At 38.8% G+C, this 23,634-nt stretch overlaps 1 protein-coding gene across 6 annotated transcripts in view; it reads right to left on the reverse strand.

Annotated features, from left to right (window-relative positions):
* pde4d (phosphodiesterase 4D, cAMP-specific) overlaps positions 1–23,634 on the reverse strand; it is a 176,332-nt gene that overhangs the window by 33,623 nt on the left and 119,075 nt on the right. The window contains exon 1 of one of the 6 annotated variants that reach the window (XM_017431300.3): positions 15,710–16,629. The exons of the other annotated variants lie outside the window; for them this stretch is intronic. Coding sequence (XP_017286789.1) covers positions 15,710–15,798 — 89 coding nt within the window. The 5' untranslated portion in view covers positions 15,799–16,629. Of the gene's footprint in view, positions 1–15,709; positions 16,630–23,634 lie in introns of those variants that run through there. 6 annotated transcript variants of the gene reach the window in all.

Genomic DNA, 23,634 nt, shown 5'->3' on the forward strand with positions numbered 1-23,634 from the left:
TTATTTTCTAAATGTCCCACCTTCCATGAACAGGTTTTCTATCAATGCAGACAAACACGTCCATTAAACTGTGCTATAAATAGCACTTAACAAAGGAGAAGGGAAAGGAGCACAGATGGCTGCTGGTGTACAGTATTGACAGCTCGCTTTCCATATCTGTATGTATGGAACCAGCAGCCATTAAAGCTGCGTCCAAATAATATAGAGACACATCTCCACATGGCTGAAATTCATATTCATGTGCGCACATGCTCAGACACACATAAAGAACACGTAAAAGGGAACTTATAGGTCAGATGGCAGGACTAACTGGAGCTGTGAATGACATGTTAGAGAAATGCAGAAGTAAAATGAGCATAACAAGGTCCTAAAATTTTCTGTTTGAGCTTTAATGGACAGAGAGTGCTCTGATAATTAGCTTGCCCTCTGCTCATTAGTGAACGCGGCTGACCTCCTGGAGTCCTCCGTGCTTCAGACGGTGACTTGATGGAACCTGCTTATCTGTTGTTTATCTTGCTCTTAGTCATGTTTTTGTGAAAGGATTGGAGAAGAGCTTTGTTGTTTTTCTTTTTTCCTCACAGAACACAAAGAGGCACAAAGGTACACACATGCACAGAATGACAAACTCTTCAGGCCAACGCTACAGGTTTATGAAGGCAAACAGCAGAACGACGGAGCTCTAACGACAGCACCAGCCACCAAGCAACCGCCGTTTGCACAACGCTTGGCTCCAGTTCTGTGTTGTGCAGGTGGAACTATTTATCAGCGCATGTTCTGATAAGAACGCACTGTTTGTGTACATAAATACAAGTCATACAAATTCATAAATCTAAACACATGAGCTCTATGAAGTCAGTGTCTACAGACATGAAGCGATAAGAGAGAAATCTGTAAAACTGACATGTAGTTTTTGAACAAGTTTTCCTCTTCTGATTTAATATGCAAACAAGCATGCAAACAGATGGCTTCACGTCAGCTAAATATAAAAGGAAGCTATTTAAAGAATGCATGCATTATGAAAGAGTTTCACGAAGAATAAGAGATCAGGTTAAGGTTTTGATTTTTGACACCAGTCCCACAAATAGTTTCAAAGCCATACCCTCTCCTGCCACGAGGTTTGATGTCAATGGGCTTGTTCGTAGCATAGGGCGAGCCGTTGGAGCAAGCGTGGCGATAGCGAGCAATCTTTTCCAATGAGAGGTATTCCGAGTTCACCGGCAAACTCATTTTTGATGAGAAGTATTGCACATACACTTGTGTTGTCCAGATATACGTGCAGAGAGAAGGAAAAGAAGAGATGGAGTGGTGAGGCTGATAAAGCCACCTCACTGTGTGAGGGAGGTATGTGTGTGTGACAAGAGGAGGAGAAGAGAGGGTTCAGGATGGGTGTGACTTGAAATGAGAAAAAAATAATGAAATATGGAAAGTGAGAAAGAGAGATACAGGGGAGGGAGGAGCAAAGTGGGAAGCCAGAGCAAACAGATTCTGTTTTTCTTACGTACGGCCACTGGGAGTCAGTGTTGGCTTAGGAAACAGTGGTGTAGCAGTAACACTGTCAAACAATTAGAAGAATGCTACACACCAGAATGGTGCAGGAAAATAAAAAAGAAAAAATTAAAATGGTTGTTAGATAACAAGAATAAAACTTATTCAGAAAAAAAACAACGAACAGTATCTTCCTTGTTGCCTTTTTCTGCATCCAAACCTTAATAATTATACATGATGAACATTTTTTTTTCTACGGTTGATTCTCCACTTGAGAGGTTCAGGTGTAGTAAGAAGCAATGATATATAGTCTGTGAATGTCCCAATAACAACCAGTTACTCAGAATTGATGGACAAGAGATACAACTTGTCCAAGAATCAAGTTACCTTGTTCTGTTTTTAACCACTTAGATTAAACTGATAACAACCCAAAAATAACCAGGAAAAAAAACAATAACACTGGAAAAAACAGGTGTAGTCTCGCATGGTATTTATTATTATATTTGCTATTATTAGTAGCTATTTTGAAAAATAAGCTGCCATTCTTTATGGTTAAAAATGAAATTCTGTCTGTTGGTGAATATTAAGGTGTTGGGTTCTAAACGTCCAGTAGGGGGCAGTCTACTCCGCAGGGGAAACACAGGTGAGTAACAGCACATCCAACAGCAGCACAAACACACAGAGCGACAAATCTCTGTGGAGTTATGGCTTCTGGTCGGCTCTGACAGGAGCAGCCAGCATGTGACAACAGCCCCGGTGTGGATGGGGAGGCTGTCAACGTCGGAGAGACACACTGACAGACAGCAACCGGCTTCTCCATACTCTCTGAACATCTGAGCGCATCACCATACAACACAAATTCACAAACTGCAAGTTTTATAAAAAGGCACACGCCACAACGTGTAGGACACGCACAAGTTATTACACCAACAATACACAGACCTGTTTTTTATTTAATCCCACAGACGACAACAAACCCATTGTTTCTAACGTGAGCCTGCATGCCTCGCTACAGAGCTGTCCGCACGCCGTTAGTGTGCTGAGACACAGTGCCAGGCGATTGTCGTCACCAAGAGTCCCTGAGGCTCAAAGCCATTCAAACCAGAATAGCTGCATGTGAGCACAGACATTTTCATCCAAGCTGTGCAGCTTGATGGTGCACATCCTGACGTACAGTAAATATTCAGTTGATAGATGTGTGTGAGAGTGTGTATGCTTATTTTAATTACATACTACAACTCTTATTTTAAAGGAACTGACGTACTGAAGAAAGACTGTTTCTTTTCTAAATTTGGGTTATCCATAAAGTTATATATTAATCAAAAGAGTCCAATTATTCAGTTAAAAAAACTAACTGCAGAAATACCAACTGATTTCATCATCTTTAAAAGCATTTTGTCAGAGGTCAGAAAACAGTTACAAATAAAACCACGAGAAGATTCATCCAAATTTCCAGCAAAAGTTAAACTTGAATGTAAAGTGTACAGTGAACATAAGCAGAATACTCTGATTCTTGAATCATTCTAACTCAGCAACTTAAACTTGTGTTCTGCGTGGAAAGTGCTAAGAGGAAAAATCCAAGCCGACTGGGAGAAATGACAACTGCTCAGTAACATGATCAGGCATAAAAAGAGAGTCCAAGAGAGGACTTTCAAAAAAAGAAAACCCAGATAGACAAATTCAACGGTATGGAAATTTGTAGGGGGAAAAATGTGGTTGAGGAATTACTTTTGAGAAACATGAACAGCATGTCATCTGGTTTAAAGAATAGAAGAACCATGAAGATTGTACGGGGGCCCATTACCACATTAACTTGTACATCACAAAAAGCTATCATTAAGTGTTGAAACCAGATAACTAAAGGTTTTGATGGAACTACTCTAATCCCCAAATTTTTATCCACACAACATATTTTTTTCTGGTAAAGTAAACGAGTCAGGGTTCTAAACTGGCCAGTTCCTAAGCTGATAATTCACATAGTAATCTACAGACAAATTTGACTCATTATGAAACACTAAAACCCTTCTTCAAGACAATTAGGAAATGTTTTGCTTTAAAACTACACCGTCATTCCTTCCTTAACAGTTGGTATATAAATACAATATATTTAGCTGTTCCTTGGACTGTGCTCCACTGGCCAGTGAATGGTTTTGTTCCAGTAGCCCATTTCTCATCAGAATGTCCTAGTTCCCCAACATCTGACTCGGATCTTGTTAATCCAGACGACATCTGAGCCGGCAAGGCTTCATTTTTGTCTCTTGCGCAGAACTCTCAAGCTCCCAGGCCTCTTGTAGAGGACCTGAGACTGAAGTGAAGGGATTTATTTACACATACACACACACACACTTTTATGTGTATATATTAAAAGAAGGTGAAACAACACTGATGGCTGGAGGCAGGCACCAGCTCACTGTGACCTGGAAAGGAGAAGCGAGTTAAGAAAATGAATGGATGGATGAAGCAACATGGTAACAAGTAGGCTTTTGTCAACCCAATTATTTGAAGTTATTGATTATGTAAAATATGGTTATTTATGTCCAAATCTTTGACAAAAAAAAGAGTTTTCTCACTTCATATCTTGCCTATATATCAATTTATGAAATGGGAAACCCTATATATATAACCTACATAATGTATCACACCTTTATTACCATTTTAAACACTGTTCCAAGTTTTTTTATGAGAACTTTGAGAATGTTAAAGCACCTGTCTGCCATTGTGTTACTTAATGAACACACTGTAGGCTTTGGAGATGAACTTCTGCATTTGGCACCAAATGAAAAGCTATGTCTTGAGACAAGGAGGAAGCGCAGCTTTCTATCAATCAGTCACATTTTCAAAGCTGATTTCTCCATCATAGCAGCAACACTTCATGAATGCAATGAATTTTTCAGGAAAATAACAAGACACTAGTGTGGTACAGTGTAGTGACAATTAAATCACCAGCTACTGTTGCAGCTCAAGGCACTAGCAACCCCACCTCCGCTCCCTCTAAACCTGAACGTGATTACAGTGATTGCATGTTTGTTTTCAAGTATGTAAATAAGCAAATGTAACGTGATTATTAGGAAACAATAGAAAGGTAATTGATATTCTGGTGCGTCGAACAGCTCTGGCGGTTTTTCCGCTTCGAAAGGAGCTTCTGTTATGAGTGTCAGGCAACAATTCCTCAGTCAGATTCATGCTTCTTTCTTAGCCTGCCTTCACAGTCCCCTGCTAGATTCGTGTTTATAATGTGGTTGCCATGGTGACCTGGCAGAATTCAAAAGGGACAGGTAGGTCCTTACAACCAATGAGCCCTCAGTTGCTAAGGACACGACGGCAGATCGTGCTGTGAGAGCTGGAGAATGACAGGGTCAAGGACAGAAAGATGGAGTGAAGTTACACAATGAGCTCTGAAATGTGAGGAGTTAAGAATTTATACATTAACCCAGACCAAAAGGGACAGGAAAAATGCTCAGAGTGCAGAAAGTGACTATGGCTTTTGTCCCTCCACACCCCCCACAAGAAAATAGTTAACAGCAACCACTTAATACTTTATAGCAGCCATGCATGACTTACCTGAGCTCTATTTATACATCCTGCTGAGTCACAGGCTGGAGAAAGGATTTAAGCTGTTTGTCTCACAGACTCAGCAGAGCACAAAGGAGAACAGAAAGCACCCCTACTAAAGAATGAAAAGTGTAGAGAAGTGTGAACATTGAATGTGAGCCCAACAAAAGCTCTTAGTGATGCTGCACATGTGTGTTCTCTAAGTGCATGCACATTGTGCTGCATGCGCTGAGAATTTGTGTGCGTGAGTGAGCGAGAGGAGGAAGAGTGTGTCGTGATGTGTTAAAGCTGAAGTGATGCAGCGGACAGAATGAATGAGGGAAGCATGTACTGTGACCAACAAGGAGAAATCTGTGTTACAGGCTGCAAACCACAAGTATCAGAGCCACATCCTCACTAGAAACCTGACAAACCGGCCTGACAGTTTTAAAACTCAACTACAAATTAGGTTCTAAAATATTACAGTGAAAAATACTGCTTCCTCGAGGGAATAGTCTTTGATTGTTTTATATAATAAGCTGTCAAGAACAAAGGCTATAGTGGCTGTACTGTACTGTTACAGTGAGGCATCTTAGGACAGCTTGTTCTCGACAACCAGTCTCCATGAACACAAAAGCAGATTCCATGCAGACTTGGGGATTTGTGTACTGAGATTCAAAGTACGTCTGGGACCATGAAAAGAAATACAGCTCCACTCGCTGCAGAGCTGTAGCTGTTGTTAATGTGTAAGCGGGGGGTGCTCGACGTCCCACTGTCCCTAACATTAAACTGAAGTACACCTACAAGGTCATATAGATCACTGAGTCCAACACAAACAAAAGCAAGGCTTTACGATCCAGGCTGATGACATTTGGTGGCTTTATAATCTAAAATACTAAGTCAAACCCTTTCAGTGTAAGGTCTGTGGGACTCTGCTTTCAGAACTTGAAGCAAGGTGTTTTATGTAGTGTAGTTTTCACATCAACACCAACCTTTATAGAAACCTATTTTAAGTTGAGACAAAGATATATGTTTAAAATCAAAGAATTAGCTCTTAAATGGTGTTTGTTTCTTTATCTGGTCAGGATCGGACGCTTGCAAACCATGTTTAAATTTTATGACTTTTGTTTAAAGAAGACTTAGTCACCATAACAAGCTGAATTGAAGACAACTGAACAACTTTTTTGATTCTTGAAGACATTTTGCTTCTCCTCTGAGGAGCTCATACGATGTGTTAGGCTGCTCATTTTACATGCAAATCACTCTCCCTCACATCCCTTCTGAGGGCTTTTGTTAACCTGGACAGTATTTGAGATGTTTTGGTCATATGCATGGAGATGCAAACTGATGTGAAACAGTCTGTGGATTTAAATTAAAAGCAAAATGTCCAGTTGTCTTTGAGTCCTGCATGTTTGAGAATCTACACCAGGTCTTAGTTAAGAATTTGGTTATGTAGTTAATTTTAACACAAGCCAAACATAGTTACATCATAAGCAATTAATCTAATAAGTGTTGTTGTACTTATTTTGTGCAACAACTGGCAAAAAACAATAGAAAAAAAGTGAACAAATCCACTTCCAGTTTGACTTTTACATCACTGTGCCTTTTATAGCCAGATGCCAGTGGCTACTGAGACCACATATTGAGTAATTATATCATGATGTGTAGCTTGATCTCCTATTACTTCTACATCACAAATTAAATGCTCACTAAAGGACATCACAGACATTGTTCTGGCTTGCATTTTTATTTCTCTTTCTGTTACAGACAGATGCATTAATGTGAAAATCAAATGATGGATGAAGACAGGAAGACACTCGCAGGCTGAATGATTTGCTCGAGAGGCTTCCACATTTCACACATAGGCACACAGCTCTAGCTCAAGTGCACCTCAAGCACATGATGAAGTTAATAGGTTTAACTTGGCAGTGGTCCCGGTGATATCAGAGTAATCCTTTATTAAAACCTTGATGACATCACCACACTATCCAGTGTGCGAAAGCTGTGTATGGCCACATACTTATAAGCGTAAGGGATGCCCCGAGAAGGTAATCCAGATTAAGATGTTCTTCAGCACACGTTGAGGAAACACTGGTGTAGGTTTCTTAATTAAACTCTAGCTTTGCATGCAGTTCATTAAATTCATTCATAAAAACAACTTTAACATCCACACAGACGAGGAAAAAGGAAAGGGTTGATGGGATAATTGTTAACCTTATTTGATGGGTCATTGAGCAGCAAAACACAAATAAAAAGGGTCAGCTTTGAAGAGTACCACTCAAATTCAAAAATAACACATTTAATTTGGACTCCGAGCCATGTCTGACTGTAAACTTGGCTGTTAGTTTTATTTTTGCTATGATGTGGCTGCAGTTGGAGTCCTCTACTTGGACTGTTTTCCAAATTTACTTGAAAACCAAAGACAGCTGCGAATGCAGATCTGAAGAGCTTAGATATACAAATTAGTCAGTTTTTTCCACATTTGCATTGTCAGAAAAAAGTTCTCCAGGTACAGAAGTAGAAAAGAATTTAATTATTCTCTTTTCTTAATTTATTTTGTTTGTTTCAAAGGAGCCAGACTTTCGTGTAATCTATTGTTTTCTAAAGATCTTTCTTTTTTTGTTGTTTTTGTTTTCAGAATTTGCCCATGATCTCACCAATACCAGAGGAATTCTTTTTTGTATGTTTGTTTGCTTGTTAAGCCATTTTAAACTCAATAAATTAACCAGCATTGTATCAAGACAACAGACAACTTAGCAAAGAATTAAAAACTCAAATAGGATCTTTAGACCCTTTGTTACAAAGAGCCTGTCTCAAAAGCACAAGTTGTTTCCATTTATGTTGTTGAATCTATAAAAAAATACCCAAGACAAAGCAGTGTGACACATAAGACATAGTATTTTAGCACCAATAAAGTGTTTCCCAAACAGCTATTAGCTGAAAACTTAGCATAAAGTTGATGATCAACTAAAAAGATAATGCCTCTCCTCAGGTCTTGTTTCAGGTCTTTGCTAGATTTTCTAGTTTTTTGTTTTTTTTCTTAAAGACATTAAGAAATAGTTCCTCTTCTTCTCCTGTCCTCTATTTGACCACCTTCCTTATTTTTAAAGCACAAACTGCACCATATGCTGTCATGGACAGGTACAAGAACTGTCCCAAAACAAACACATTCAGAAAGCCTAAATAACTACTGATCAAGACCACTTTAGAAGGTATGGCTCTTTGGAAGCAAAGTGTAAAGCAATAAGGAGAGATTTTTTATTGTTATTATTGGTGCAGTACTGTATGGTAATTCCTTTAAAGCAGAGGAGTATCCATAGTCACTTTTCCTGGATTCATTAGACCAAAAGTAATATTTAAAAAAAATCTCAATTCAAGTAATTCAGGGTTTTCTTATGTGGTCTAAAATTGAGGATGTGTGTCTAATTTTGGCTTCATTGCTGCAGTCAGTTTTCTAGGTTACTGCAGCTCACTAAGGTTTAACTTGCTGTTTACATGGCGGTGAATGAGCTCTACACACACAGTTGGCAAGCACAATTATATTGTTTTGGTGTTGTGATGGTAAAGCACAAAGCTGTTAGCCAGATGAGATTATTTCGGGTGCTTGAAGATTCCAAACACTGCGCTTAATGTGACATTTTTTTATGTTTTTGTTTCAGGTGTAACTTCCATAATATCTGCAAATTAGGAGGAAACCGTCACTGATCTGGCATCGGTGTTATGAGTTCAGCTATTTCCAGGGTCTCATGCCAGCATGATGGAGAGAAATGTGGGAGTGTGGCAAATTAAGTAAAATAATAGAGCTGCCACAAAATAAAAAAAAGAGGCAGAACAGTGGAGAGAGATAAATTTCCCTTAGCTCAGTGCAAAAGGTCATCCTATTAACTTCAATAATACAAATATCAAACATGTTAGAGGACAAAAAATCAACCTCTGTGGATGGGACAAGAAAAATTATCTCTGCTCTGGAAATGCAAAAAAGGGGTTAAATGTAGTTTACAGGTGCCAAAAAAGTGGATAAGCGTAGGAGTTGAGTGTTATCACAAATTGCTGTTGATTCATGTCCTGCTGAGAGTTTTATTTTTTGCACCCTGCAATGTGAGAGTCTGTCTTACCAGATGGATGGGAAGAGTAACAGCTAGGCCCATGCAAGTGGGAGTTTCTACTGCGGAAGTAGCAAACAAATGCATTCATAACTCTGACAGTTCTCTCAAAGGAAGGTGAAATATGCAGACTAAACATTTGTTACAAGAAACTGAATATGTAGCGTTTGATGGGAAGTCTAACACAATGTACTAATAAAACTAAACAAAAGAAAAGAGCAGACACAATCACAATACAAGTCAAACTGTCCAAGGTTTTGTGCAGGTTTCTAAACCAGCAGTGTCTTTGCCAACGCTAACTCAGAAGTCAGTTGCTTTCTTTTGCATTCACAAGTTTCCTAGCCGGCATTAGATGGAATTATAAGCCTGCAAAAGTCCTTAATATTTCCAAATCTGGTGGCGTATGTGTGTGTGTGTGTGTGTGTGTGTGTGTGTGTGTGTGTGTGTGAGGGGGGACACCCTCTACCACCCTAAGCCTTTCTAATCTTTTTCTATGCCTCATAAACACTGCCGTCATCATGGCAATCCTAATCGCCACCTTCGTCAAAAGCAGTTCCCTCGTGAAATGAACGTCACTGCTGTGTTTTTCTGCTAATAAGAGGTAATTCCCCTCACGCTTGTGATGCTGTGTGTATTATGTTTGTAACTCAAACTGCAAGGAACACCGGTGGAACGAGAAATGAATAAATAAAGAGCTGAGAAAATATGAGACCTCCTGAAGATAAGAGCGAATTTCTTGGATAAGTCAACGCCTGATTGGAAATTGAAACCGAACAACGGATACTTGTTAACGCTGAGGCTTCAAATAAACGCAGCTGCAAAGAAATCTAAGGGAGACGAACCCCACCCCTCTCCTTTGCTGTCTGACAGAGAGCAGGCAGTGACACATTAACCTTTCAGACAAGGTTTATCCCAATGAAAACCCCAGGGCTAGGCCTCTGTTGTGTTTTCCTTGAAACACTACTTCCTTCTTCTTACAGGAAATGATCTGGGATCTGACTAACGTGTACGAGTAAAAAAAAAAAATCAGGCTTGGCTCACTCAGTGACATACACTGGAAAGATATTTCATTATTTCTTTTATTTTGCCATCAGCACACTGGAATGTTAGGAAACTTTGATCCTAGATAATTTAAAGTGATTTGTTAATGGGGAAAAAATGCTATTTTATTCTGTCTTGTTGAACAGATGATTACCTTATATAAAATTTGTAAGCTCATATAATATTTCTGTTAATTACCTGCTTTAAACTTTACATGCAACTATCACATTTCTGCTTTTAATTTATAAGGCGCTGAACAGAAGCAGCAGCATCAACCCCCCTGCCTTCAATATGTCTGGCTGCCACGTTGTATTCTCATTGATCCGTCCATCTTCTTGCCTCCGTACCACAGATAAGCACGAGATTGAATACCCGACCCGGCAGCTGCTGTGTGGACAGAGACGGCTACGGCTGAAATTGAACTGAAATGGATATTTAAAATGAATGTGATGTCAAAGCTGCCTCGAGGTCTTTGTGAGGAACTGAGATCCTTGTATTCATTACATATGCACTCCTATAAGATGGTTATGTAACTGTGGTGTCACTTAGCCGCTGACATAATTCAACACAACTGAAACAACTATAGTGCTGTGATTTTTTTTCCCCCGATTATAATCCAAAAAAAAAAAAAACCACAAAAGCACAACTAAGATCTGATCATTTTCAAATTATTTCTAAACACCAAAAGCAGCCTATTATCAGTTGGTCTGACAGACAAATGAGCCCAAAGATTGAGTCATTTTATTTATCTGGGTGAGAAATAAAATCTAATATGTTCAATTATTTCTGTAACCCTAATACTGCATGTGTTGGCCCATTGTTATCTGCCAAAGTGTGTTTTCAGCTTCCACAATGATGCACTGACAACACATCCTCCATATATTACTCACTCTGCACAGCATCTCATCCTCACGTAATACACGAGGTGTTCCTGTAAGCAAGTACAAAGGGAAAGAGGGGGGTGGGGATGAACTGTAAATAAGTGGCGGAATAACACAAATCCAAGAGCAGAAACGTGTGACAGACAAATTGGATGATGAAGCAACTGGAAGGTTGAGAAAGAAGCGAGGATTAAGCCTGCCAGTGCCGACTGACTCACTGCTCAGGCAGAAACAGACTAACAGCAAGAAACGACCATTAGGTGTGAAAATTAGGCGTGAAAAGATAAACCGATCATTTAGCAGACAGATTACCTCCAACAGAAAGGAGGTGAACAGTGCAGCTTTTGTCTTAAAAATAGCTCATATCAAAGAAAGAGAGCATATCAGTGAGGACGTGTCTGTTATGCTTCAAATAACTTCTTATTTAATTTAACACAGCAATGACTCTTGGAAAAGCCAGTCTAACAAAAGCTTCCACTTAGTTCCTAAAATCTCAGCCTTTACACACAATGCAGTTTGACAGTAGATGAAATCAAAACTAGATGGATACTGCAACTACCTTTAGAGAGGATCAGTGTCACTTGATCTGCTTTTCCACTTTCTGTAATGCACAAGAGCAATTAAAGACCTAATAAAAGTTTTATAGTTTAAATGCTATATGTACTACTATGTGCAACACTTAGAAAACACAGGTAGTAGAGAATTTTCAATGTAAGTTTACGCACAAACAGAACTAAATTTTCTTTTTGAAAGTAGATCCAAAATTCAGGCTTTCACGTGCAAATTTTGGCATGTAATTTCAATAAAAACACAAGTGTTCCTCTTCAGAACCCTCAGAAATCATGACCAAGACTGCTTGTACTGTATATGCGTTTCCTCAACCAGCAACATCTCAGCAATTTTGTCACAATGTAATTTGTTGGTTTTGTCATAATCTTGTTCAGCAAAGAGCCCTTGCTTGTTTTGATTGTCGCACAGAAATAACCTTTTTTTATTGTGCACAGGCCCAGCGTTGGCATCAATCATTTCATTCATTGTGAACACGTCCCCAAAGCAGCCAGGTTTTAGTGAGAAGATGAAGTGTGAGGACAAGCGTTGAGAGGAAAGAAGTGTTAGACTGCGTGGCCTTTTCAGGTGGAGTGAATGGGTAGCACCCTGAATAAGAAAGACAGTGTAAGTCAGCATCACCCTGCACAGCATGCCGGCACAGATTGATGCTGGAAGTGAGCAGTAGATCTGTATCTCATACCAAAACACACACACACATGATCGCACAGTAAATGATGGTGGTTCTCTGGGACAACGCTGACTGATGACTGCATCTCTGAAAATCTGACAGCAAGTCTCTGCCGTCTCCAAAGAGGCACATTTTACAGTCTCTGCCGTGGTTACAATGCGGTGACTTGGAGTAACAGAAAGCAATCTAAAGTTTGGCTCAGATGGACCCATCACTGCTTGAACTGATGACAAAGTGCAGCGGGAGCAGCCTGACAGAAATAAAATGACAATTCCACACATCTCATTTCATGGACAAAATCCAGAGAATGAGATCTGACGCTCTTCAATACTTTGCACAAAACATTTGGGAACAAACACATAGAAAATTTCATGTTTAAGTCATTTCCTGCACACAGATTCCACACAACATTATGGTTGAGGATAAGAAGTGAGAGGTTCCACGCTATAAAGCATTTACAATCTTTGTTCCAAATATAGACTTGTCTTTTCCATCTCCTTGCTCTTTGAGGCACTGGATTCACTTGATTGGATTATTGTAAACACTTTTCATCTCCATTCTGGATTGTGTTTAATGAAGTTTAGTCAATTATGCGTCTCGGTTTATTAAGTGTGAGGCTGGAGGCAACATGTAACATCAGAATGTGGGTTAAGAAGTTTGAACACACTTGAGAAGCCTCCAAATATTTACGTTAAACATACAAACTGGAAGCAATGTCGTCAATCAGAGGCTTTAACATCATTCGGTTTCACCATGTCATTTAAATGCAGATGATATCCAGTTTTCTATATTAACAAATGACCCCCCCCCCCCAAACTTACTGACATTAACTTAAAATTCAGTGAGAATAGAACACTTTTATTTATAAAGCCCCAAGCAACCACTGTGCGGTAATAAACGAATTAAAACACAAATCAGCAGCTTGGAAATTATTTTAGTTTTTTTTAAGATGTCAAATCTAATTTCAGCAAGCCCATGAATAGGTTTTTTTGTAATCATAAGTATTGCCAAATTCATACCTTCAATAACCCAGGAAAAAAAGTTAACTCCTACTGTTTTTGTTGCTAGCAGTTTAAATTATTTTTTTACAGGATTAACTGGAAAAAAATACAGCTAATTCAAAATGCTGTGGCTAGAATCAATGAATAATGAAAAAATACTCTTCTTTTAGAGTAGATTTTCAGCCGTTTATTCTGTTAATAATCTTGTTTTTTTCTGAGATACAATAATTTAACATCCATTTGTTCCAGTCTGCTCACTAGAGGTCTTGTCTCATTTTGTTTTAAATGCTTTATTGTGTAGTATAAAAGAACAGCAAATTCCCACTGTGTTTTCTACAGAAAGGTAATAACATCAATCCCTAGTGTTCACTGTTGTTAAATTAGATTGCTTTAATGAACACATGCCTAACATGGTCTTAATGTATTGCTCGGTTTCTGTGTATTTGTAATCTTTTTATCAGAAGCATTTTGGGGTGCTTTAAAAGGTGCTAAATAAATCCAGCTGTTATAATCCTGAGTGCAAAATGACCGATAACAAGCCTCTGTTGTGAGGCCCATAGAGAGCTGTTCCTCTGTAGTGGCCATTTGAACTTCATAACCCCAACTGGGTTCTATTTTAGCCTTCAACAGAGTTCAATTAAAGCAGACGTGTGTCGGAGAGTGCATACATGAACACATATTTTATTTTATTTTTGTAATTCTTTTAGGCCTTATTTTCTCAACGCAACTTAACTGATCTGACACACACACCCAAATAAACAAATAAATAAATAAATACACAAGGATGAGTCCATTATCAAGGTACAATGAATAATAGAGGGCATCCTGAAAGCTCCTTCTTACTAGTGAACCCTCACACACACTCACACATGCGAACAAACTCAGTCACATGTTCCAGATTTCCTGCGTAGAGAAAGAAAAAACTCCTGCCTGAGGTCTAAATGGTGTTTGACAGGCTGATCTTTCGTTTCCAGAGACTAATGCTCAAATCTGACATCTATGACAGGAATGAATTACTGCAAAGCTGTAACTAGATTTGCTATATCCATTCAATTCTGCAAAGCAGCCCGTAAATGACTTCTTTGATAGATTATTTTTTTACTGAACTTAATCAGTTTATTACAGCGACAATGTAGGACATAGCATCATAAATTTGTTAGAAATGAGTTATGTCCTAGAACGTTTCAGAATAGTTTCTTTGTATTCTGCTTCCTGAGTGAAAGGCCAGCCTTTTTCAAGTCTTTGTGAGAGTATATCAGGGGTGGATACTCTTATGGATGTTTTCTTGTGTTCTGTGACGTCTGTTTGGAGTTCATTTGATTTTCCACATTTATTCTGCTGACATTCGTTCTTTTCTCTACAGATCCTTGTCTCTGCTGGAACATCTACTAAAATTATGCTTTGCAAAGTATTCGTGCCAACAGTCTTCTCTGGTAAATTAAGCACCATGTGAATCTATTAACTTCTCTGCATTGTGATTAAAGGAATCAGCAATTAAAGCTGTAAATTGCATTCAGTCTGGAGATCGTCTTTCTGTATCCTCCTGCTTTTACATGCATCATGCACCAGTGCAAAATATAAGAAACATTAGGAAATGATACACTGCGCATGTCTTGCTGCATATAAAGAAAGTATAGAAACCAATTAAAGTCTTAGAGCTGCTAATAACTGAAAAAGAAAACTGAAAATGTGTGTTAAGGTGTAACAAATGCAGTCTGTGTGAGGACAAGAGGCGACTCATTACAAAGACGGTTTAAGGCTGAGGACAAATAGTTCACATCTTTGTTAGAAGGCAGCAGCAGCAGCTTGTTTGAGGCAATAACACGTGACTAAAACTCCTTTGTCAGAGCAGCGTGAAAAATTCAACCCAGTGGAAAAACATTGTTGGGAATACAAACACTGTCCACGTCCCAACTGTCCCCTTTGGTGACGTCACTGCTCTGCGTCCCTCCCAGTTAATACCACAGCTGAGAGTCAACAGTTTCCAATGTGTGCCAACTTCAGCAGAAAGAATAAAATTACATGCAGAACAGCAACAGAAATCTTAGGTAAACATTTTTCCAGCCCTCCAACAGTCGTATGTTGTAGCATTACAACCCCTCTGTGGGCTTTGCTTGTTATTTCTGACCTGCCCTTGAGTTTATGGATCAACTGAAGCATTTAGTGTGGGAGAAAATGACAGGAAACGTCTGGCCCATTTAACAATAAATTTCTCTGAAAATGTGTGAGCTGAACTTGAGGAAGAAAAAAAAAAGAAAGAAAAAAAAACAAAAACAAAAAACACACACAAACTGGGCTAAGTGGGTCAGATAGGAGAATCCTAACATGCCATTAAAACAATAAACATATGGATTAAGAAAATCCCTGTTTCAAATTTACCCACAAACATTATGTTTGAGGCGACAGAAAGTCGATTCATGTCTTACTCACCAAATCCAAGAGTGCCTTCTGAATGGGAAGTGGCTGAGGTACATCATGGACTTATCACAGGGAACACCCTGGGTACGTCCAGGCTTCATAACAAAGCTGTATCACGGCTGACCCCTCTTTGTGTCAACCTTTGACCCTTCGAGCCCCTTTATCTAAGAACCGTAGCTAGGTACTATCCCACGGTATCTGCAGACCCCAGTGTAAAATATAATGTCCCATAGTACTGTAAAGTCCTTTGCTGTGTTGTGTACATTCAGAACTTCCAGCTTCTTGGTCCTAGGGCATGATTACAAAAAACTTCCTCGCAAGGCATTCTTTAAAAAACAAATAAAAATAGCACCATATAATCCACTGAGTTCCAAAAGGATACGAATATCTCCAATAAATGTGGTGACTAAAAAACAGAACTAGAAGAGTGAGAAGGCTAAAACCTGGTGTGAAGTCAGTTTCTGTGTCAGCGGTGCCAACAGGCAGGCAGCCACCCAGCAGGACCAGCTAAGCTCTCCTGCCGCTGCTCTTTTTTTCCGTGGGATTCTTCCTGCGAAGGTTTGGAAATTACTGTCCCACATCCACATGGTGAACCAGTTCAGGGAGTCATTCCTCTGGCAAACATTCCTTTTTCCTGAAAGCCAATGACGCCGGTTGGAGAGGCAGCGGCAGTCACAGCAGCATGACAGAGCATGTTACACACAGTCACTCACACTGTTCACAGGTTCGCTTTCATCCTCACGCCTCTGCCCCCCCTTTGTCTCCCTGATTTGGTGTGTGCCTCACTCTTCTGCCCTTTCACAATCGCCCAGGGAGGTAAATAAGAAAGAAGGAAGGGAGGGGGAAAAAATAAACAGTGAAGCGTCCCTTCAGTTTCTCCCTTGTTCTCTGTCTTGCTGCAGATCGTCTTTCTCCCATTCTCTCCCTTCCTCCTCCTCCTCTCTCTCCCTCCACCCAGTGGGATGTCCTGACTCTGTAATAGGTGTGCCTGTCGTACGCAGTAAGCTAAACCTATTTATCCTCTTAAGGCTTCATTCAGACAAACAGGTCTACACAAATACAGTTTAAACACACAAAAGCATGCACATATATAAACTGTGTACTGTAATCAGAGCAAGGCGTTGACAGAGTTTCATCCCCTTAAACCTTCTCTCCTTTTGATTGATGTGTGTTTGTTCTTATAATAGTCCATTTTTGTCATGACAACAAGTTCCCCAGCTGTTCAGCGGATTAGTTTTGTTTTTACTACTCTGAGCCTAACCCGCCAGTCTTTGGAATCTGCATGCCCCGCCAACAAACCGTGAAATCTCAAAACACGCAACAAATGCCACCTTGTTTTTTCCCCCTGCATATGTGCACGAATGTAAAATATACACCTACAATGCATGAGCAACAAACAAAACAAGCAAGGGCTCTATCAATGCATGTTTGTTTCAAGGAACTTGTTAAACAGGATGCCATTTAAGTTACGGCCGTGTAATGTATTATTGTGTTTTCACACTAGCAGCTTTTGGAAAAAGACCAACATTAAGAAAAGAGGAATTTATAATTACAATTAGTGTCATTCAGAAGGGAATTTGTTGGAGCTTGTGTCAGCCCACTTGTGTACGAGTGACTTTGCGTGTGCACATCTGTTTGGGTGTGTGTGTTTTATGACTGAAGGATGTTTGGAGGCGAGGTTGGGGTTAGCACGCTGAGGTTGCGTCTGAGTGTGTTTTGCATTAAGAAGCCAAGGCTCCAGTTGCCGCGGTCTGAAAAACAGGATCCAGCACTGCTTCTTGCACACATCCTGTCTAACATATACGTCAGCAACTTCTCAACTCCTGCCAAAAGTCAAACCACCTCGCAGCCTCTGCAACCCTGCACCTTTAGCTACACCCGCCACAAGTTTAAGATGTTCAAGGAAGCAAACTGTGGGAAAAATAAAGACAGAAATGTGCCTTTTGGGGTACTCAGAGTGTTGAAGAACAGGGTTGACAGCTCAAGAAGCAAAAAATTAGTTAAATTTTTTTTAAAGGTTAAACAAAACACTATAAAAAAGAACGGATGGTTCAGATCCTCGAAAGTAGGCTCGAATGGAAAGATTATGGACAATTATTGTCTTCCCTGTCAGCAGTTTGGAGAAAAAAAAGTTTAATTCTGCTGAGCTAATGGCTAGTCCAACTAGGACCAAAACCAAAGAGGAGTGCTGCTAACTTGAAACAACTCCAATCTCAAAAATGTCAACCAATAATCCTGTGGAAAGCATCCCAAGCTGCACAGGAAGGGCTACAGCTTGCGTCTGCTGTCACTATTAACATTTTCGAATGACCACAGAATTCTATGCAAAGAACTTTTTAATGTAAAATTGTTGGTGATGTGAAGGTTAATAAAACAGTGTTCACATGAACTGCTATAAAAGGTTTCAAACAGGAACTCTATTTTGCAACCCCTAGATTTAGATAAACTGGCTATGACAAAAAAAATAAAAGGATATTTGGGTTTATGACAACTTAACCCAACCCCTGCAACCATTCTTTAAGCTACTGCCATCTGGCAGGAAACTAATGGCCTTGCTAACAAAGAAGAATGGGCACAAAAATTCAGTTGTTCCCTCTGTTGCAACCATTCTAAACAGGGGCTTTCCAAAATAGTCACATATTTTTTATGTTTTTTATGTGTCATGCATTTTGAACTGTTCTTATGTTTTTCGATGTTGTAAAACAATGTTGTTTTGGCGATATGGCTAAACAGTACTTTTAAGTTTGTTTGTACTGTGCTCTCCTTGATTGAGATTGGTCTCGTGTTATATTTATATGCCAGAAGTCAAAGACAAGTCTCCACCTCTGCTAAATGTGATGGACAAGAAAGTTCTCTTACCTTACCTTATCTTCTCTTCTTATCCAAACTACGGTCATTCAAAAAGCTATCTGCGACGGGCAAGATAGTAACTCTTCAAAACCTTTTTCACAGATACCCACTTCAAAAAATCTGAGCGTTCCATTGAAAGCAGTTGTTGTTTAATATATTTACAAGAAGAAAAATATGTAGACACCCAGTGTAGAAACAGAAGTTGGGTGCAGAACTTTATGAGTTAAACATGTTTTATATTTATGTGTATAGCTATGTTAAAAGAGTACACACTGTATTTTCTAATATATGCACTGTAGTATTGTATAATCTAAGATCCTGCTTTGAAGGCTGTTCCCCCTTGTTCTGCTCAACACTTGTGAGGCGTCATGACCTATCAGCGATCCTAGTTAGGCTGAAAGAAAGATGAAAATGAGAGTAAACTTAGAAAAACATAAATTATATAAAAAACCACAGAGCGAGAGAGAGAGAAAGAAGTAGCAGGCTGAACTAAATATACTTACCAGCATCTTTAGAAAAAAATTGTCTTCACAATGGGGCAGATAAAGAGAAGATTGAAGTGTTGCTGCGACATAGCAAGGTAAGATTTATGAACAATGATGTAAATGCAGCCATGACACGAGGACACAAAATCCTTGAAACAACAATATATGCCTGACACAGCTACACATGACAACAAATTGCAGCAATAAAGCACTGGAACAGTATTAACGTATGATCTCCTGTGACCCCAGCCTGTAGAGTACAACAATGCTTGTTTCCATTTACAAAAGATCCCATCATATTCGAATCAGGAGGCCTTTTCCATTACATTAGTGGTCTGTCTCTATAACTGGGCATCAGGGGGAGGGGCTGGATTACACAGCGGAACGGGTATATATTGATTTCATGTGTACTGACATTTAGCAGAGTACTTTTCTTCATTTTTCTGCAGATCGATTGTCCTGAGAACACCGGTTGAACGGCCTCTCCTGCTAACTCGTAAAAACTGGTCCAGCAGAACCCTGCAGCGACTTCCATTCCTGCTGTTTGCAAAATATGCAAGTCTCGATGTTGTAAAACCTACTAAGAAATCAATATTTTTTTTAAACTAGTCACATTATGAAACTGCTGCGCGTTAGCAAATCTGAAGAATTAAGTCTGTCTCATCAAAACGCATTTGGTGGCGCACATAAATATGAGAATCCTCCATCTTTTGCATTCAATTAGGGAAAATAAAGTCTCTCCAGAGTGCGAGACAAAACTGAGCCTCATGCAATTGTTCCCTTGAGGCAGGACGACTGTCTGTCACTCTTTGTGTTGCCGAAGAAATGCCTCAGGCCCGGTCCTCCTCCTTGCCATTCACAGATTGTTATGCAGTGGCATTTCAGCAAAGGTTAACTCATTCCCCCTTCAAATCAGATATTTGTAATTAGATCCCCACATCTAATGGGGACATGGAAGCTTCAAGGGCCATTCTGTAAAATGTGAAGAATGCTAAAGTGGCAAAAAAAAAAAAAAAAGGAGTAAGAAATCACTCACTTGTTGAGTGGAGAGGTTTTTCTGACACTTTGATTTTAGTGCAGGCCAAAGGACAGCAGGGAGGGAATTTATTTATTAGTAACACTGTGATGTATATAAGAACGAAAAAAAAGGAGCTGGTAGGGGTATAGACATAAAAGTGGATACACATGAATTATTTCAATTAACTTTTGAGACCGTCACTATCTTAAGAATATGTTATAATTTTGAAACTATTTAAAAATGCTTGACTTTGTTTCTTTTGATTAGCTAAAGAAGAACAAATTTGAGCATGACTGAAAGCACTGATCTGTCATCACGGTTACTGAAGTAATTTGAACTCAGCATGCGTGATCTAACCTTGTCTTAGTTGGTTTCCTAAGCAGTCAACATTTGTCTACTGCGCTGGAAAGTCTAGTTTTACCTGCTGTACCTTGCAGTTCAGCTCTAGGATCGCTCCAGTTGTAGGAGCATGATCAAACTTCTTACCTGAAACCATGGAGAATTTACAAACATTGTGTGAAATTAAATATACAAAACAGATTAGCCAGCAATTAAATAAATGTTCTTTAATTCCTAAAAATTACATTAGGTCATAAAGTGTGCCTTAAAAAGTGCTCAGTACTGCATTTATATTGGCAATTTGTTCGTAATATTGAAAGCCTAGCATTTCTTCATGGAATGCTTGTCACTGAATACCGATCATGCTAGAATTAAAAAACACAATATTGTGCAACGTGTAGTTTCAATGTATGTTTTGGTGATAATGCTCCGCCACTACTATACCAAATTTTAGCTCAAAATCTACAAAATCAAGTGAGTTACAACCATTGTGGTGTTATCTTACGTCAATTAGCTGTGAATTCAGCCAACTGCAAAAGTTAATTTTTTATGAATGTGTATCCAATGATTACTTTCTGAGAGTTTCATAAAAATCTGTCCAGGCCAACTCAACAAACACAGTTGACCCCAATAGTTAATGGCAGTTTTAAAAACAGATCTTGTGCGATCAGTTCGTAATTAAAGTGTGTTTTAGGAATGCCATTCAGTTACTACCACTACAGAAGTTAATTAGTCGTAGAAGTTCATTCATTGAACACTACAGACAAATGACCACACACGCTCACACACAGACACACAGACATCACCCATGGCAACGTATAATAAAAATCAAAATCAGCTTCTAAAACTGGCATTTGGGCTAACAGACATAACTGCAAGCATGTTTTCCTCACGTTATATCAAAGGCTTTGTTTATCAAGCTGAATTTCCAACTACTAACATCATTTCTGTGCACGTGTGTGTGTGTGTGTGTGTGTGTGTGTGTGTGAGAGAGAGAGAGAGTAAGAGAGAGAGAGAGAGATTGGAAAATAAAAGTAGATCTGATGGTTGGAGGTTTTTGCTAAATGTAATTGAAATTCAGTTGGAATATAGACCACTCTCCATTGCTAAAAGCATCATAAATATCCAGCTTAAACGGTGAGAATGACTTTAAGTGGTTTATAAGACAGTTTTTTGGAGAGCAGGTACGGAAGGGAATGTATTGAAATAAAAGTGGTCCATTACCACAGGCAGTCTTCACTCCAACACCATCTGGTGAGGATGACTCTTACTAACAGTTGGTACAATCAGCTCTTCTCTGTGATGCATTTATTAACATGACACAGAGTAATTGTAACTTTTACTGTATTAAAGTTAAAAAAAAAAAAAAAAAAACAAACAGAAATCTACAGTTACTACTACCTGCCGTTCTTGTTTATTCCTCTACTTGTGTCAAACTTGGTGTCTTTCTTTTTTTTTTTTTTCAAAATAAAAGCCAGTGTTTAATTTGTTTGTTACATATTAGTTTTTTTTTCTAGTTTAACTCAAGCACACATTTAAAAAGAATTAATTGCAGAGTTCAACAGTCATTGGAATGTCTCAATTGACGTCACAGCATTCAAAGGCATGTTGACACAAGCGACAAATATTGACTACGCAGACGCTGGAGATGCTTTGTTTTGAATTTCCAGTCTCGAATGAACCAAAAGGGACTTTAACAGCAGTAACAAGGTGTGTTATTTCTGAGAAGTTCAGATTCTAGAAAGGTAAACAGTCATATCTATGAGCTGTTTTATCCAAAACCATTTATTTCCTCACCTTGAGTTTTTTTTAATGCAGATATGGTATACAGTATATCATTAAAGTTGAAAATAAATCAGTGAGCTCTTTTGTTTTTTGTAATGGCATATGGTATAGTTTTATCAGATTCTTCGAATCTCAGATTGTTTTGACTCTGGGACACATAGCGGAACATGTGTTCAGTGTTCATGCAGTGAAGCATTCGTGAAATTTTGTTCAGCCTCATTGACTTTGTGGCAACAAACACACTGAATGGGGTCGCACAGTGACCCACCTCCTCATCCACAAACTGTCACAGGCTAAATATGACCATGGTTATCAAGTGTTCTGTCAATTGCCAGCATTGTGTTTTCGATCAGCTGCCATTAGAGCGTAACACCTCAGTGAGAGCTTTTTACCGGGGCCATCAAATTAAGCTGAAGCACTCAAACTGCAGTGGTGAGAGCATTTGGGATGTTTGAGTCTCTGAGAGTGTACTAGTTAGAGGGTCATAAAGTTTCACTACTCACCAGTCACATTCAGTCTACTTTAAATGTAAGATTTCATTATTGTTCTAACCTATCACTACTGCAGAGTTGCTAGTGTAACCAACACTGAATCTAAACAGTGCAATTATTTCATTCTTTCCTATTACATTTTACATTAAATGAAATAATTACTTTCTTTTAAATAATTCTTTGTTTTGCAACATGTACTTACAAAGCAGTAAAATCTGTCTAATAAAAAATATTAGACCATTCAATAATGCCACAAATGAGCTTTAATAAAGGTGATAAAGGTGAGGCAACTTTCAAACAACATCAAATTAATTATTCTGAATTATTAGATGTTCTGGTTCATACTAATTACAGATATATTTTTAACAATGGTCACAGTTTTAATGTGTTCTAGATTTGTAGGTTTAAATTAGATTTTGTTTATGTATTTATTGCGGTTAATAATTTTAGTTTTATTTTAAGGAATTTATTTTATTTAGTTATGTTAGTTTTTTTAAGTCATCTTCAGCTTGTCTCCCATTCCTAACCAGCTGACCTGTCGTCATTTACCAGTCACCTCTCTCGGTGCAGACAGTATGTGCCCTCCCTGGCTTTCCTAAGTCCTTTTTGAAGCCTTTGTGTTGTCATTATCTCCTCACTGCTGTATTCTTGTGTTTACTTGTGTTCTGTCCAACTGAAATGAAAATTAAAGGATTAAGCTTTATCGTCAGTAAGTCACCACTCGTGTCTGCATTTAGGTCCTCAAGCCTTTGTCTCCCTTTGTTTTCTAAAAGCGGCTTCATGTCTCAAACTGTTTGGGTTTATTTGCCTGTTATTGAATCTGCTGTGGTTGCCATGTGTCATACTCAAGATTGCTTTTAATAAAAAAAAAAGATGTAGCAGATACCAAGAAGTGTCTAGGTATACATGGTTCATTGATATGCTGAAAAACCTTTAGCTTCATATGTGTTTTTTTACATCTACAGTTTC

The sequence above is a fragment of the Kryptolebias marmoratus genome, linkage group LG1, assembly GCF_001649575.2.
Source record: "Kryptolebias marmoratus isolate JLee-2015 linkage group LG1, ASM164957v2, whole genome shotgun sequence".
In the NCBI taxonomy this organism is placed as follows: domain Eukaryota; kingdom Metazoa; phylum Chordata; class Actinopteri; order Cyprinodontiformes; family Rivulidae; genus Kryptolebias; species Kryptolebias marmoratus.